Raw genomic sequence first — 17,987 nt, 5'->3', positions numbered from 1 at the left:
ACAGCATTGGAAAATATAACGGAGTGCTATTGGACAACACTACCAGATTTACCTGCAAGGGGAAACCTGTTTATAACTTCGTTAGTACCAGCACTTTTACTGAGTACACAGTGGTTGATGAAATTTGTGTTGCTAAAATACACAAAGATGCTCCACTGGATAAGGTCTGCCTCATTGGTTGTGGATTCTCCACCGGATATGGCTCTGCTGTACATATTGCCAAGGTAAGATAATGTTTTAGTTTTATACATAATTAATTTAGTTGAAGATGTTGTCTGTCGCATGTGCACATGCTCAAATGACACTCCATTCGAACAGAGTACTCAGGATCAGTGAGGTCCCCAGTGATCATACATTTACCATTGCTATGGGAGGGTAAAAATGTTGGCTGTGGTCCATCCCTTTTTAATGCTTTTGTGTGGAGTGTTAAGCTGTAGGCTAACTGGAAGTAGTAATCCTTAAACTCTTTATGGATAACTTCTCGTGCAAATCCAATACAACACAGTCTTTTTATTACAGCTTGGAAAGTTACAGCTTTTGAACCAGATAAATGGATATTTGGTCACTGTCCCTTTACTTTTACAGCAGATTTACTAAATGGAAAGTCTCTGTGGTATTAACGTATGTATATGTAGTGACTAGTGCAAATGCAAAGGATGATAGATGTTTAAAGTTTAGCTTGTTCTTTACTAATGAGAATCTACATGGGTTTGCTTGCTGTTGTGCTATATTTATTTATTCTGCAAAGAGAAACAAGCGGGGGAGCACTCACGGAGTCCACTCACGGTTACGGTGCCAAAAACGTCTTTATTCAGGTGCAGATTAAAACATCAGCTGGACGCCAGGTTCCCGAACCCATGCTTCGGGAACCTGGCGTCCAGCTGATGTTTTAATCTGCACCTGAATAAAGAAGTTTTTGGCACCATAACCGTGAGTGGACTCCGTGAGTGCTCCCCCGCTTGTTTCTCTTTGCAGAATTTGTTTGGATGTTTGCAAAGCTCTTCTTTAGGGGTGTCAGCACCAAAAGGAGGTAGATGGTGCACCACATGACTGGGACATTTCTCCTATTCGCATTAGTCGGTCACATATGCCTAGCTGCTAGCCGTGAAGGGAAGTGCCGATCGCTGTATCTTTTGTTGCCATTTGCTATATTTATTTATACTCTTTTTTTTCACAAACTAAGGTTTGCGTACCTGGATGGGCCATACACAGGAAAGCACTATGACCTACCATAGGTCACTGATTAGATTAGTGTATTGCAGAGGGGTCCCTGTTATATCTTGTTATTATCTACTGACTAAAACGAAAAACTCCTTCTTAGAGCTGAAACCTTGACGCGCTTTGTCCTCACTTTATCCTCCTATTCACATGGACTTAGACAGGCACAGAACAGTAATTTACATGAAGAACAGGATTTCCCCTCTAAATGACAGATTTAGCTTTTCACTTAAAATGGAAGACCAGAATTGGTCTCCTGCCTGTTCTAAAAAGATGTGAGCAGAGACGTAATTCATGCTGGTCGATACAGTTGCCAAGGCAGCTGTATGACACCCAACAACTTCCGAGCATGAGTCTTATAATAACAAAGAAAGTAATGTCTTCTTTTATATAGTGCTCTGGAGGAGTTTTTCATACGAATAGGGCTTGCAGAAATCCATACACATGCAACAAAAATAATCTCATTCAGATGTACTCCATTTTTGTAACAAATATCAGGTGTGACTATATCTTTAGTGTTCTAATATTTATGATTTCTAATATTGTGGACCTCTCCTGTTATGTATCATAGCTAATAATCTACCTATAGATTTGGATGATGTATACTGCAGAGTAGAATTTTTACTACTAGTAGTAGTAGCTGTTCTACTGTTTTATTTACAGGTTAAACCCGGCTCTACCTGTGCAGTATTTGGTTTGGGTGGAGTTGGCTTGTCGGTCCTTATTGGATGTAAAGTTGCAGGAGCTTCCAGGATTATTGCAGTTGACATAAACAGCGACAAATTTGAAAAAGCCAAAGAGTTTGGAGCCACTGAATGTATCAACCCAAAGGATTATGACCGTCCTATCCATGAATTGTTGGCAGAGATGACTGATGACGGAGTGGACTATGCCTTTGAGGTCATTGGAAATACTGGAGTCATGGTAAATTAATGACAAAACATGTTAGCATTATCTAAAGATGAAATGTTAAATGCTGGCTAAAACCAATATTGACTGTCACAAAGTAGTCACATTTCTTAATTCTTAGCGTATTTTTGTGTTTTTCTTTTAGAAATCTGCTCTTTTATCCAGTCACTTTGGCTGTGGAAAAACTGTGATTGTAGGCTTAGCTCCTTCAGATGCTACTATAACATTTGATCCATTGCTAGTTTTAACTGGGCGTGTTCTGACCGGAGCTGTTTTTGGAGGTAAAGCATTATATAGAAGAAACTCCCTCATTAGAGCATGGTATTATAACTTGTGGGTAGCGACTGCCATTGATAACAGCACAAACATACTGTAAGCATGTGCCAATAATAATAGTTGTAATAATTGTTTTCCATTTCACTGGACAACAGCACAGCAGGCAATGCATACATACATAATTTCTATTACCTCTTAAAGATATCCAAGAAGCAAGCAATTTTTTTTCAAAGCTTTTTTTATTCTGTTTATGTAGCTGTATTATAACTTTAATTTTTTTATTTATTTATAAAATGATAAAATGGGTGTTTTTTTCTTTTCTTTTTGGGAATATGTTTATGGTAATACAGTCAGATTGCAGTTTATTACCACAAAATCATGTGGTAATTTAGGGTACGGCCTAATTGTTTAATAAGTAGATGCCTATAGCGGACCTGGGATCCATTTTTAAGCCCCCTGGCTGTCATGAAAACTTACTGGCAGAAGACAAGCACTGATGGGTTAAGCTGCTTTCTACTGTCAAACACCTTATATGCTGCAGTCACTATAAACCGTGGCATATAAGGGTTTAAACGGCTGGAATAAGAGGATTCTCTACTCTGTTAGAGCACAGACATGGCAGTCAAGCACCACCAGGTTTACATGGTGGTCACAGTCGGACAGCTTTTATGCCTGAGAGAACATCATGTATAGGCAATGACTGAGCCTGTGCATCACATTTTTCACAAATATTTTTTATGCAGTTCACACGCTCAATGTGTTACATGACATTACTAATTGTTTTCAGAAAATTGCAATATCTGCCTTTTAGACACATAAAATCTCATCACAATCTCTATATTCACAAAGGCTCACATCAAATTAAAAGGACCATACAGTATATAAAAGGGCAGTATTATACTTAAAAATACCTTCCGTTTTTTGGGACAGGTTGGAAGAGTAAAGATGATGTCCCAAAACTTGTGTCTGATTATATGAATAAGAAATTTGACTTTGATGGGCTGATAACACACAAATTACCATTTCAGAAGATCAATGAAGGATTTGAACTTCTGCGCAAAGGAGAGAGGTGAGCTTTAGGTCTTACAATTACTAAGTTAGGGCTCGTTCACATTGCAGTCGGACTCCATTAGTAAGATCTGTTGTTGACTTTTGCTAATGGATTTAAAACAGTCCAATTGGTGTGAAAGTGATTGCTTTATAATCCTTTAGCTTGCTTTTTTACCTGTTATGTTTCTATTCCATTTTTTTTTGACTGAAAGGAAGATGGTGCATGCAGTATTAAGTATATGTAAAAAAAACAAAAAAAAAAAACAGAAGAGAAACGGATATAATACATTTTGAAGTATATGGATGACGGATGCACATTTATGTAATCCTTTATTTGCTATGTCTGTTGTAATCTGTTATTACAACTGAGCATGCTCAGAAGAAGATCTGAACCAAGAAATCCCATTTCATGCCGGGGAGGAGTCTTTTCAATACATTGTGCAGCCAGCACCTTCAAAGAGCACTGAAATTCTGGCATCTGCATCTGTGCATCAGCCCATTAGTGTACCCAAACATCATTTTAAAATGGTGGGTGCAGGGATGTATGAGAATCAACAGCAGGACCCAGTAAAGAAGCAGCGGCAGTGATGTCAGGGTGCTCCTGAAGCTCCACCCAAGCACCAAGCCTGCCGCCTGAATGAGGAAGGTCATGAGCCAACAGAACTATGAAACAGGGACAGGTAAGTATGGTTATCATCAGTGTCACCCGCTCTACACACCTATACTAACAAGTTAGTGTGGGTGAAACTGATGTCAGTTTCCCGTTAAAGCTTTGTCTTGTGACCACTGGCTGGGTTCCTTGTTCCCCCAAGTGTAAAAATCTCTGTAAGCCTCATATTTACCTTTCAGTTATCCCTGAGCTAGTGGGTAGAGCCTAACCTTTTAAGGTGGTTCCCATACACAAAAGAAGGGGTCATGCTCTTTTGCATCAGTACAGAACACTCTAAAATGCAGCAGTAGCATGGAGGGCAGTAAAGAGCAGTAGTGAACAGTCAAAGTCACGAATCAAGCCCCGAAGTGAGATCTAATACCTACAGTAGCTCTTTTTTGTTTTTACGTTTCAACAGATTTTATTGAATTTTTTGCAACATGTTGCATCATATAGCCAATACAAAGCAATGCACAATAGTCATCATGGACATATCAGGGAGAAACACAAGTATTGGCCTAACGCCGCAAACAGATGGCATATAACGAAAACAAGACATGGAAAATGTCTCAAGTACAGTACAACTATCCTGATATGGAGTTGATATGCGAACAGCATGGGAGGTAGCTTAGAAAAGGACAGGGTACAAGAACATACCATGAATCAAGGATGAAATGTAGAGCAGTAGCAGTAAAGTATAACTGATAATAACTAAACATAAACAATCAGTAGATCCAAGAAGTGTAAATACTTTGAACACATGATTATCAAGCAATCAATTGTCCGTTGCCTCACCTGGGTGTGCCCTGGGTCTCGTTTAGTAATCTAGTTTGGCAATCTACGTGGACCTTTAAGGCCCCAAGGAGCCCATATTGCATCATGTTGACGTGACCTGTCTCTTCCCACTGCCCATATCCCCTCTAGGATGTAGGTGTGGTGAATAAGAAGGATAAGCTCAGCTATGTCAGGCACCAACTGCAATTTCCAATAACACGTAAGAACCAGTTTGGCTGATACTAAAATTTTACACACCAGGGGTCATTCTGCAGGTGGCAGCAGTTGCAAGTCTAATAAGAGCAGGGCCAATTGAGATGTGAGTGTAAAAGGGAGGGTGGTTAAAGTGCGAATTAAGTTCTTCACCTCCGCCCCATAGCCAGTAACTCAGGGACAGGCCCACAGCAAATGTAGTAATGTTCCTTTGTCCAAACAGCCTCTCCAGCATAAATCTGAACTCAAAGGAAACATGGCCCGCAATCTCACAGGAGTATAATACCATCTTAAATGTGATTTCACTACAGCTTCCACCTGAGATGTAGACTTTAGAGATGAGTGAGTATGCCTGAGGGCCCTAGACCACTGGTCCAGAGTGAAAGTGTGGTTCAGTTCCAATTCCCAAGCCCTCATGTGCCCAGTGAGCTCAAGTTCCATATGACCCACTAAAGCTTCATAGATAGGTCTAAGGCCTCCACGACAGCAAGAAAAATAGCAGGAATAAAGTAGGACAGGAAAAGGAAGTGGAGGAGAAATGAGAAGCCAGGAAGTGTTTAATCCGTAAGTAGGTGAACAACTGGTTAAGAGGTAGGTGGAAAGCGGAGGCAAGAACAGGAAATGGTAGAAGAGAGCACTGTCTATACAGTTGAGAGAGGGAGGAGAGGCCACAGGACATCCATTTACAAATATCTAGGTCGGGGACCCCCAATGATAGTAGTGACATGGGAGCGTCCAACTTGCATGCCACAGATGAGAGCGAACATATGCTATGGCCATATGCCCAACTGGACAGACCCGCTATTGTGAAAGGGGAAGCTCCCACAGGAATGGCCACCCCCACCCATGAAGAAACAGCAGACTGCGAGGGTCGGCCACTGACATGACATGACATTCAATCTGAACCCATTGAATGTCCAAACACCCATCCCAGAAGGGGCGCAGCAGGGAAATTAATGTAGCTGTGTAGTATCTATGTAAATCAGAAACACCCAGTCCTCCCACACTTTTATGCTTCGTGATCACTGAGTACATTACTCAAGTCTGCAGCCCGCCCATATGTATGCCGATAGTAGATGGCGTAGTGTATGGAAAAAAGAAAGAGGAGGTTTAAAGGGGTTTTCCCTTGTTTATACTGTTTTTTGTTATTATGTTTGTGTGTCATGTGTGTATAAGTATGTGTTTTTTTATGTGTGTTGTGATTATGTATATATGTATTTTCTTACCTTTTGTGAAGATCCGGAAGCTGGCCCCTTTTTCTTCCAGCGGCTTGCTGTGTACCTCAGCCTCCACCATGTTGTGTTCGGTAAGTGAGATGTCGGGGGGTGTGTTCTTGCTTCTGTCCTTCCTATCTTCTGATGTCCGAGGCAAATCTTTTCTTCCTGTTTCTTCCGTGACTCAGCGACGAATCTGCGGCCTCTTCTGGCGCATGCGCAGGTAGTTTTTTTTTTTTTACCAATAAAGTTTTTTTTGTCTAATTGACAAACTGTCTGCACTTGCACGAAGCTACGCTATAAGCGTAGACCTAATGTACGCTACGCTGTTAGCATAGCACTTGCGTACTCGCGCATGCGCAGACAGTTTGTCAATTAGACAAAAAAAACTTTATTGGTTAAAAAAAAACAAACAAAAAAGGCCGCAGATTCGTCGCTGAGCCACGGAAGAAACAGGAAGAAAAGATTTGCCTCAGACGTCAGAAGATAGGAAGGACAGAAGCAAGAACACACCCCCCGACATCCCACTTACCGAACACAACATGGCGGAAGCCGAGATACACAGCAAGCCACTGGAAGAAAAAGGGACCAGCTTCCGGATCTTCACAAAAGGTAAGAAAATACATATATACATAATCACAACACACATAAAAAAACACATACTTATACACAAATAACACACAAACATAATAACAAAAAACAGTATAAGCAAGGGAGAACCCCTTTAATAGGCAGTATGCGGAATAGATAAAAAATAGATACAAAAAGAGTCAATTCAGTGACTGGTGCGTTGGAGGAAGGCTGGTTCACTAAACAGTCGGCCACGGCACACAGGGAATTTCTCACCTCCATCTCGGGATGCAGCTCGTTGTCCCTGTAAAGGCGCTGCCTCTGCTTTGCCGGACTTCCGGAAGATGGCGTAGCCGGGAAGACATTGAGGTACCGCCACCAGAGGGCCTCTTGGAGCCATCAGAGGATCTCGGGTCCAGTAGACCAGCCGCTGAGACAGGTAAGAGAGGCGAAGGTGGCATGGAGGCACTCCGCTGCCGGCCCCCTGCTGCAGTGAGTAGCTGGTCTTGTGATTCAGGAGAGTCAGGCCCTACCGGGGAACGCGCACCGGCGCCATCTTTAAATCCTCCCGAGTCTGATTGAGCGTAAAAATGCATGAGTTTGCGGAATTTATTGCCTGTTTTCACCCTCCTGCGGGACCTAGAAGACATGATGAGTCGGCAGGTGGAGATAGGAGCCAAATAAACAAACTGAGCGGGTTATCAGTCGCTTTAGTCGCCAGAAGTGCACGGAGCTCCCAGATCAAGCGGCCATCTCCGGCAAGCGCCAATCCATGCCCCCTCTTTTTTGTTTTTATGATATCATCTTCAATACATTTTTTTCTCAAAGAATGAACACTGATATACATATAACTACATGTATAGCTATATTTATATAAACTAAATGTAAATGACAGAGGGTAAGGAAAAGAAAATTACCTGAACTCACACCATTTTCCTTTCCATAGACTTGTATAAGCAGCATGTAACTGAACTCTTAATGAGCTGTTATTCTATTTTGTAAAAACATAATTGAACTTTTTGTGAGTGAAGGATTAGCAAGAAAGGGGGTGGTGGAAAGAAGCTTTATGGGAGGAAAAAATAAGCTTTTTTGATACATTAAAAAGTTTCCTATACGTGCTTGTACTATTGATTTATGCATTTGAAATTACTGTTACCTATGGGGGACTTAGGACCTTATCGTATATCATGGAACTAAATGTGCAGTAAGCTCACCTTAGTTTTGACTACAGGTAACTGCAATTTAATATTTGCCTAAGCATGGAATTTGGAGCACTGTAAAAGACTCACAGAACACTGTTACACAGATATATTAAGAAATTAAAGCGGTTATCCAGGAATAGAAAAAACAGCTCCATATCTGTGGTTTTACAACTTGGCTCCATTCACTTTAACCCCTTAAGGACCAAGGCCGTTTTTACCTTAAAGAGGTACTCCTCTAGAAAACATTTTTTTTTTTTATCAACTGGTGCCAGAAAGTAAAACAGATTTGTAAATGACTTCTATTTAAAAATCTTAATCCTTCCAGTACTTATCAGCTGATGTATGCTATACAGGAAGTTGTATTTATTACTGGAGTTCTTTTCAGTCTGACCACAGTGCTCTCTGTTAACACATCTGTCCATTTCAGGGACTGTCCAGAGTAGGAGCAAATCCCCATAGCAAATCTATCCTGCTCTGGACAGTTCCTAAAATGGACAGAGGTGTCTGCAGAGAGCTCTGTGGTCAGACTGAAAAGAACTCCAGAAAGAAATACAATTTCCTGTGGAACATACAGCAGCTGATAAGTACTGGAAGGATTAAGATGTTTAAATAATTGTAATTAACAAATCTTTTCAACTCTGTGGCATCAGTTGATTTTAAAGGATTTGTTTTCCCCTCGAGTACCCCTTTAACCCCTTAAGGACTCAGCGTTTTTCAGTTTTTGCATTTTTGTTTTTTCCTCCTTACCTTTTAAAAATCATAACCCTTTCAATTTTCCACCCAAAAATTCATATTATGGCTTATTATTTGTGCCACCAATTCTACTTTGCAGTGACATTAGTCATTTTACCCAAAAATCCATGGCGAAACGGGAAAAAAAATCATTGTGCAACAAAATTCAAGAAAAAATGATTTTGTAATTTTGGGGACTTCCATTTCTACGCAGTACATTTTCCAGTAAAAATTGCACTGCATAATTATTCTGTAGGTCCATACGGTTAAAATGATACCCTACTTATATAGGTTTGATTTTTTCGTACTTCTGGAAAAAATCTGAACTACATGCAAGAAAATTTATACATTTAAAAATGTCCTATTCTGACCCCTATAACTTTTTAATTTTTCCGCATATGTGGATGTTTGAGGGCTCATTTTTTGCGCCATGATCTGAAGGTTTTATCGGTACCACTTTTGTTTAGATTGGACTTTTTGATTGCTTCTTTTTTTTTTTTAAGGCATAAAAAAATGACCACAAATACGCCATTTTGGACTTTGGAATTTTTTTACGTGTACGCCATTGACCGTGCGGTTTAATTAACAATATATTTTCATAGTTCGGAATTTCTGCACCCCTTTAACACTTTTTTTCACTTTTTTTTGCAATGTTATAGCCCCCATAGGGGACTATAACATTGCACACACTGATCTCTTACACTGTTCACTGCCATGCATCTGGATCTCGGGCACGAAGCAGTCATTCGGCGATCAGACATGCAGGAGGCAGGTAGGGATCCTCCTGGTGTCATGCCAGCTGTTCAGGATGCCTTGATTTCACCGTGAGCTGCCAGGATGCTTTTGGTTTCCCTTCAGATGTGGCTGTCAACTTTAATCGCCGCTTCTGAAGGGTTAATACTGAGCATCACCGCGATCTGTGATGTCCAGTATTAGCCGCGGGTCCCAGTTGTTGATGGCTGCCGGGACCGACCCGATATGACGCAGTTACGGACCAGGCCAATTTTATTTGTGTTTTCGTTTTTTCCTCCTTCTAAAATCCATAACTCTTTCATATTTCCATCCCCAGACCCATACTTGATTTTTATGTGACCAATTGTACTTTGTAATGACACCTCTCAATTTACCATAAAATGTACAGTGAACCAAAAAAATTTTTTTTTTAGTGAGGAAATTTAAATGAAAACCACAACAAAGGTTTCGTGTTTACATTGTACACTTTATGGTAAAATTACATGTTCTCTTTATTCTGTGGGTCAATACGATTAAAATGATACCCATCTTTACATACTTTTCTATTATTGTACTGCTTTTAAAAATTTATAAACTTTTTTGTACAAAATCAGTAGTTTAAAATCGCCCTATTTTGACTACCCATAATTTTTCCATGTGCGGGGCAGTATAAGGGCTAATTTTTTTTGGCGCCATAATCTGTACTTTTTATTGATATCACATTTGTGTATATGAAACTTTTTAATCACTTTTTTTTTTTGTATAAAATGTGACAAAAAACAGCAATTTTGGATTTTTTTTTAATCTTTTACGTTTACGCCATTCACTGTACGGGGTCATTAAGTTATATTTTGATATTTCAGACATTTGTGCACGTGGCAACACCAAATATGTTTCTAAAATGTTTTTATGGTTTTTGGGGGTAAAATGGGGGAAAAGGGACAATATACATTTTTATTGAGGGAGGGAATTTTTCACATTTTTTTTACTTTTCCTTTTTACATTTTTTTTTATTTCTTTTTTTTTTTTTTTAACACTTTTTATGTCCCCATAGGGGGCTATCTATAGCAATCATTTGATTGCTAATACTTATTTGTAGTGATGAACGGCATTGCCCATATTCGAATTCGCGATATTTCGCGAATGTATAGACGAATATTCGTCTTATATTTGCTATCCGTCTTGTATTCGTTATATTCGCATATGCGAATATTCATATATGCGAATATTCGTGTATTCGAGGAAGAAAACAGTGAGGGGGTAGGCAACTTTACTATTGGTTGCTAGGGATGTTGTTGATAACCTCTGACAAGTGTATTTGCATCATTCTTATTCGCCCACAAGGGAAAAGGAGTATACGAATATTCACATATGTGAGTTTTCGCATATGCGCATATGCGGAAATAAGTGAATATTTGTAATTTCGAATATATAGCTAATATATTCGCATTATTCACCAGAGGGATTATTTATTTATAGATAAATATGTTCACACTGAATATATCATGTAGTGAAAAATGAATACACAGTAGATTGTTTAGTACTATATGAACTGTAGATGTCTGTAACCAATGTATTTTCTCTCTAGTATCCGAACAGTGTTGTCTCTTTGAAGAGTCTATTTTGGTTGGCATCTACAGAAGAAACTAAAATCATCTGCAAGATTGAATGTTCATTAAAGGGAAACTTTAATTATTATCTGTTATAAGACTAAAAGTGCCCTGTACTTGTTTATATCTGGGGTTACCATTGGCAGTGCATGAGGGGATACGTTTGCTGGAGGACCCTTAAAGGGGTTCTTTGGTGGAAAACATTTTTTTTTATCAACTGGTGCCAGAAAGTTAAACAGATTTTTAAATTACTTCTATTAAAAAATAATCTTTATCCTTCCAGTACTTATTAGCTGCTATATACTAAGAAAGTTCTTTTCTTTTTGGATTTTTTTTTGTCCACAGTGCTCTCTGCTGACACCTCTGTCCGTATCAGGAACTGTCCAGAACAGGAGCAAATCCCCATAGCAAACCTATGCTGCTCTGGACAGTTCCTGATACAGACAGAGGTGTCAGCAGAGAGCACAGTGTCAGAAAAAAATAGAAATTCAAAAACAAAAGAACTTTCTCTGTAATATACAGACGCTAATAAATACTGTAAGGATAATGATTTTTTGATAGAAGTAATTAACAAATCTGTTTAACTTTCTGGCACCAGTTTATTAAAAAAAAAAAAGTTTTCCACAGGAGTACCCCTTTAATTGAAGGGGGAGGGGGCAGTGAAAGACTGAAAGTAAAGAAAGAGGCATTTTTTCTCTGAGATAGATCACAGTATTTCATGTGTTCATTTGTAGTATTAATTCATGTAAGCTTTATTAAACATGTGATGTCTTTGAATACAATAAAATATTCCCTGAACTGCACAGATAGTGGTCTGCAAAAATATTATAGAGTCAATTTTATGACTCCCAAAAAGGTGCGTACATAATTTTATAAATTCAAAAACCAATCGAGACATAGCTGATATATCGGCCGAGATTTTCTTTTGGAAATGTGGCAGAATTTTGGAGCAGTTACAGCATACTTGGCACAAAAAACTTTTAGGACTTCTGTCCCTTTTCTGGGTGACATAGTAGAAAAACGGCATGCCTGTAGAAATGCCAGAAAGTGAACCAAATTCTAGATCTGCACATTTAAAGAAGTACTCCACTGGACAGCCTTCCGTCTGCGTTCGGAACATTTAGTTCCGAACGCTGTGCAGGTGCTGTGGGTGTCGGCCATGCCCCCTTGTGACATCAGGCCACGCCCTCTCAATGCAAGTCTATGTGGGAGGCCCCTTCCATATACTTACATTGAGGGGGCATGGCTGACCCCCGCAGCGCCCGCACAGCGTTCGGAACTAAATGTTCCAAAAGCAGACAGACTAAGCAAAATGATATTTGATACAGACAAACTGAACTGTCTTCAGATGCACCAGATTCAGCCTGATATACCTTTATGGATCTGTCACATTTGAAGTCTGTCCATCTAAGTTTGCATCTGTTGTTGCAGAAAGGTGCAGGACCTCAGGGGGAGTACATAACACAGATTCAATCTATTAGTGACCTACACTGGGGTCCAATTTCTTAGGAAACACATATTACAAACTCGATATAACATAGCAACATACCAGGACAAACCTCAACATGCTGCATCAGATCCACTGGGTGGTCATACATATTGTAGACACATAGGGGGAGATTTATCAAAACCTTTCCAGAGGAAAAGCTGCCCAGTTGCCCACAGCAACCAATCAGATCGCTTCTTTCATTTTGCAGAGGCCTTGTTAAAAATGAAAGAAGCTTGCTGATTAATTGCTATGGGCAACTGGGCAACTTTTCCTCTGGACGGGTTTTGATAAATCTCCCCCATAAAGTGCATATATCTCCTGACAAAGTATCAGAAAATTATGTTTTGGTCAGTCAAATGGTGTAGGTGGATCCAAGCACTCTGGAATATTGATAAAAAGGAAATACTGTAGACTGGACTTGCTTGGACTTTTGCTAACACTGTCTCGGTACGTAAGCCTTGTTTGCATATTAACAAAGTCTTGTATCTTGACGATGAATAGGACCAGGTGCCTAGTTAAACTACGACTCCAATCATGACCTTCTATTTGTGCATGATGCCAGTTCTAGTTTGCAACAGCTGTAGAACCTATTAGGAAGTTTACTGCTCAGAGTCAGGGGAGAAGTACTTATCCCCTCATCGCCACTTAGTTATGGAGGAGAGGAGGCACCCGGTGACTGACAGCTGATCCCTTCCTCCTGTTGCATCAAAGGGAGCTATCAGCCTGTGAGGAGGGACATCAGCCTGGTCAGAAACTGAGTGGAAGAATCAGGGGTTGGGCCCAACCACGGGACCAACCCGAAGAGGTGGAGCTTAAGAGAAGCAGATCGTTGGAGAAGTAGAGACAGAGACAGCATTATGGTGATTCATTTGCTGGGTAGGTTGTTTTATTGTCTTATTTGTTATTCCTGCAGCTCTCCCCTCCCCCGACTCCACATCAATCTGTACAGCCAATTCCATATCACTACTGCTCACCACTCTTATTACCTCCAAGATGGAGCTCTCATGTTATACTCACTAGGGAAACACACTGTATATCCTCTAATATCCCAAAATGAACCGCCAACTATTTCCCCATGTGTTTACAGCCAACAGCCACTGCAGAAAAGCAGGCATCCATCCTAACTGCTATTAGAAACACAGTTTCATTCTGCTATTTTACATGCCATGTGGATCTGGGATTCCTAAACATTCAGTGTCTTATTATTAATGTTAAATACACCATTTGTAATGTATACTCCCCTAACATTTCACAACTTAAATTCCTACGTACTGGCAGGGAGCACTTGGTAGGTATTCACATTGGTGTGGTTGCACTGCGGCGGTCACTGTTACTGTGATGCTTTGTCTGTGGGGTGGTGTGGCCCGGAGCCAGGGGCTTGGTCGGGCAGCAGTGGGGTTGCCTGGCCACTGAGTCGCTCCCCCTGTGGGCTTGGTGTTGTAGTGGTATTGACCGCCACCCGGCGCTAAATAGTTGGCCTTGACATGGTGAGTGGGCTTGTATTTTTTGATCAAAATGTATACTAACCACCTGTTAGTGTTTGAATTTATGCTGAGAAGCAAGTAGATCAAAATAAAAATTGTGGATGTGCGGCTGTGTTTCTTTTTCTTTTTTGTTTCATTTTTGTTTTAAATTCCTATGTACAGTGATGAAAAAAGTAGAAGCTATTCATAACGGCCAGGTGGCGATTTTAGCCTGACACCAGACCCCAAATAGGACTCCACATATAAAGGCAAACATTTCTAAGGTTAGGTCTCGAGCAATGGACAAAATAAAAATAGCCCACACATTGGCGTACTAAGGGGGGTGCCGCTCACAAGGGGGGTGCCAGGTGTGGACTGACCCGCCGCCGCCACCACTACTGAGGATCCGGGACACTCGTCCCAGAACCCCAGCAGACAGCGTTGCCTTCTCCTGTATGCGCGATACACGCACATACAGGAGAAGGTGTCTCCTCTGTGTGAGCCGCATCTGCAGCTACACAGAGGAGACGTGACCTCCACCCCCACGCAGCACGCAGTACAGGCGCCGGTGACGTCACTCATCGGCACCTGTACTGTGGAGGGGAGAAGACGCGGGCCCTGCAGCTGAGGAGATCGCTGCGTGGGATATCAGGTGAGAATCTTTTGGGGAAGGGGAGGGGGGGTTACTCTACATATACCTATGGGGAAGAGGAGAGGGGGGGGTTACTCTACATATACCTATGGGGAAGGGCGGGGGGGGTTACTCTACATATACCTATGGGGAAGGGGAGAGGGGGGGGTTACTCTACATATACCTATGGGTTAGGGGAGAAGGGGGGTTACTCTACAAATACCTATGGGGAAGGGGAGGGGGGGGTCCACCTGTCATACTGTGCTGCTAGAATGCCCCAAGGGCCCATGAGTAGTGAGCTCACCACTAGGCCCAAATTCCAAAGCTACCCCCTCTCCCTATGCATATATGTCTGGAAAAAAGGCAAACATATGGGTTAAAGGGAATCTTTCACCAGCATCACCTGCACTAACCTGCTAGTCAGTGACGCTGATTCTGGCGCTGTTTACCTTTTTGATATAGGGCCCTGTTCTCAGTTATACTCAAATCTTCAAATATGTAAGTGAAGTACTCCCAGCCCCTTGGTACACTTTCCTGCCCACCCAGCTCGGCCCCATGCTGCACCCCTTCACTGTCTTCTTTTCTGTGACAAAAGTTCAGTAGTTTTTCTGGTTGCTTTTAATTGTAGTCCACACTCGCGGCCATGTTTGTTCACTATTGTGGACAAGACGTCTGTGCTGCAGGCGTTGCTGTATTTTTTCTCCTGAAATAGTTTCATACCTTTTCCACACCCCTGTAATGAATATTCATTGAATTGATGTTCATCCGTGATTGGTTGGGAGTTCCGTTCTCTCCTTTCCGTTTTCGCACAGTACAAGATGTCTCCTCACGCTCTCACGCCAGCCCTGTCCCTGTGACTCACAGTGTACTGAATACCCTGCATCAGCGCTGTGGCTGACATATAACCCCTTCCCCGCCATGGGGACAGTGCGCCTGTGGGGGGAATCAGGAGAATCGGCTATAATGATTCCTTCCGCAGGCGCATGGTCCCCATGGCGGGGGAATTAGTAACATGTCAGTCGCAGTGCTATCATGATTCCTTCCGCAGGCGCACTGTCAGCTTCTCACCCCGCAGTCCCCACATCAGGGAACAAATGGTCAGCCACAGCGCGCTGTCCCCATCGGGGAACTAATCATATGTGACCCACGGGCGTTGCTCTGCCCCCCCCCCTAAAAGTGATGTCCCCGCATCGGATAAAGGGTTAACTGTGAGCCGCAGCCCATTCTCCCCATGAACAGAAGCTGTCACCTCCACCTGCAAGCACTGAAAGTCAGAAAGCCAGTGTGAGCTGCAGGCTCTGCAGAGCAGAAAGCCAGTGTGAGCCGCGGGTGCTGCAGAGCAGAAAGCCAGGGTGAGCCGCGAGCGGATCACTGGCTTTCAGTGCTTGCAGGTGGAGGTGACAGCTTCTGTTCTCCGATCCCCGAATTACTATTCCCCTGATTCCCCCCGCGGGAGCACGATCCCCGTGACGGGGAAGGGGTTACATGTTAGCCGCAGCACTGAAACAGGATATTCAGTACACTGTGAGCCGCGGGCTCAGGGCTGCCTGACAGCGGGAGGAGACATCCATCCTCTCGCTGTCATCTTGTGTAAACACAGAGAGACGGCAAGGACAAATCTGATAGGTCACAGCCAAGCATGGTAACAGATGTTGACTGGCCAACATCCTGGTCACGTTTCACAGACCCAGATGATTGGGCTGACAATGTGCTAACCTCACATCCAATGCTAAGCACACATCCAGACCAGATAGGAAAAAAAAAAAAGGCAAAGTATACTAATGAGCATGGTGGGGAATGGGTGTGCTAAAGGGGGGAAAAAAAAACAGCCAGCCACAAACAAGCCTGGGCGGCCACGCAAAACAAGTTGGGCAAGGCACTGAAAGAGGAGACAGGCTACGAGGCATCCTGGGAGCTGTAGTTTCCAAAACAAAGGCAAAACAGAAGTAGATGCTATACTACAGGGACACACTTGTGAAAAAAAGGAAAAGAAAGACAAACAAAGAGCAAGCACGAGACCAGAGATAAGAAGAAAACTCACCTGCAAGGTTTTGCACTTTTGTTTTTTCCTCCTCCTGTTCTAAAAATCTTAATTAGAGAGGAGCTAATTTCGGAAAAATTAGTTTCGGACGATTCACCGAATTTTCCCAAAAATTTGGTTCATTTAATCGCTATTAAAAACGGCTATTTCTGGCCTACAGAGAAGCTCAATAAGGGTTTAGAACACTTTGCCTTGTCCTAACAAGCATAGGGAGTGTGTTGTGTTAGTGAAATAATACTGTTGTTCAGTATGACATGCAGATTACAGGCATCGCTATTAGAATAACTGCCGCAGAGCATCTGGATGTGGCATATTTTTTATGTAATTTTTATTAAATTGAATTTGCATTTAGAATTCAAGTAGAAAAAACAGACATGGTCGCACATCTACATTTTGTATTTTGATCTAATTGCTTCTCAGCATAAATTCAAAAATTAACAGGTTGTTAGTATACATTTTGATCAAAAGGTACAAGCCCACTCGCCACGTCAAGGACACCTAATTAGAGTGGGTCCCTAACGTCCCTAGCATAAAATGGCGTAGCACTGGGCGGCAAATACCACTGCCGCAATACCAGTGCCCACAGGGGGGATGACCCAATGGCAGAGCTGCCCCAATGCCACTCAAACCAGTCCCTGGGTCGCACCTCCCACAGAGACGGTGCCACGGCAGCAATGGACGCTGCACCACTCCAGTGTGAACAGGGTGTAAAAGCTCACTTACCATGTGCTCCCAGTCAGACTGGAGACTGCCAGAAATGGATGGGCCCTGTGTAGCTACCTGCTACTTATATAGGGTTGGGCTGAGGGGGTGGGGCAGAGTGCAGACACAAGGGAAAAAAAAGGAGGGGATAGAAAACACCATGTGAATTCAAGTAGAAAAAACAAACATGGTCGCACATCTACATTTGTATTTTGATCTACCATATTTATCGGGGTATACCACGGACCGGCCTATAACACACACCCTCATTTTACCAAGGATATTTGGGTAAAAAAAGTTTTTTACCCAGATATCCATGGTAAAATGAGGGTGCGTGTGTGCGCGTATATACCCCGATATACCCCCAGGAAAGGCAGGGGGAGAGAGGCCGTCGCTGCCCACTTCTCTCCCCCTGCCTTTCCTGGGGTCTAGAGCCCTGCTGCCGGCCCTTCTCTCCCCCTGGCTATCGGCGCCGCTGCCCCGTTCTGTCCCCCTGACTATCGGTGCCGGCG

The 17,987-nt window shown here is 42.2% G+C and overlaps 1 protein-coding gene across 1 annotated transcript in view; it reads left to right on the top strand.

Moving 5' to 3' along the window:
• LOC130362400 (alcohol dehydrogenase 1) overlaps nucleotides 1–11,434 on the top strand; it is a 38,244-nt gene extending 26,810 nt beyond the window's left edge. Inside the window, exons 5-9 of the mRNA XM_056566791.1 lie at nucleotides 5–224; nucleotides 1,882–2,142; nucleotides 2,273–2,408; nucleotides 3,334–3,472; nucleotides 11,128–11,434. Coding sequence (XP_056422766.1) covers nucleotides 5–224; nucleotides 1,882–2,142; nucleotides 2,273–2,408; nucleotides 3,334–3,472; nucleotides 11,128–11,152 — 781 coding nt within the window. The 3' untranslated portion in view covers nucleotides 11,153–11,434. The remainder of the gene's footprint in view (nucleotides 1–4; nucleotides 225–1,881; nucleotides 2,143–2,272; nucleotides 2,409–3,333; nucleotides 3,473–11,127) is intronic.
• Nucleotides 11,435–17,987: the final 6,553 nt, after the last annotated feature.

The sequence above is a fragment of the Hyla sarda genome, chromosome 1 (genome assembly GCF_029499605.1).
Source record: "Hyla sarda isolate aHylSar1 chromosome 1, aHylSar1.hap1, whole genome shotgun sequence".
In the NCBI taxonomy this organism is placed as follows: Eukaryota; Metazoa; Chordata; class Amphibia; order Anura; family Hylidae; genus Hyla; species Hyla sarda.
Note: the sequence above shows the minus strand (reverse complement) of the source record. Positions and strands in the feature narration are given on the sequence as shown.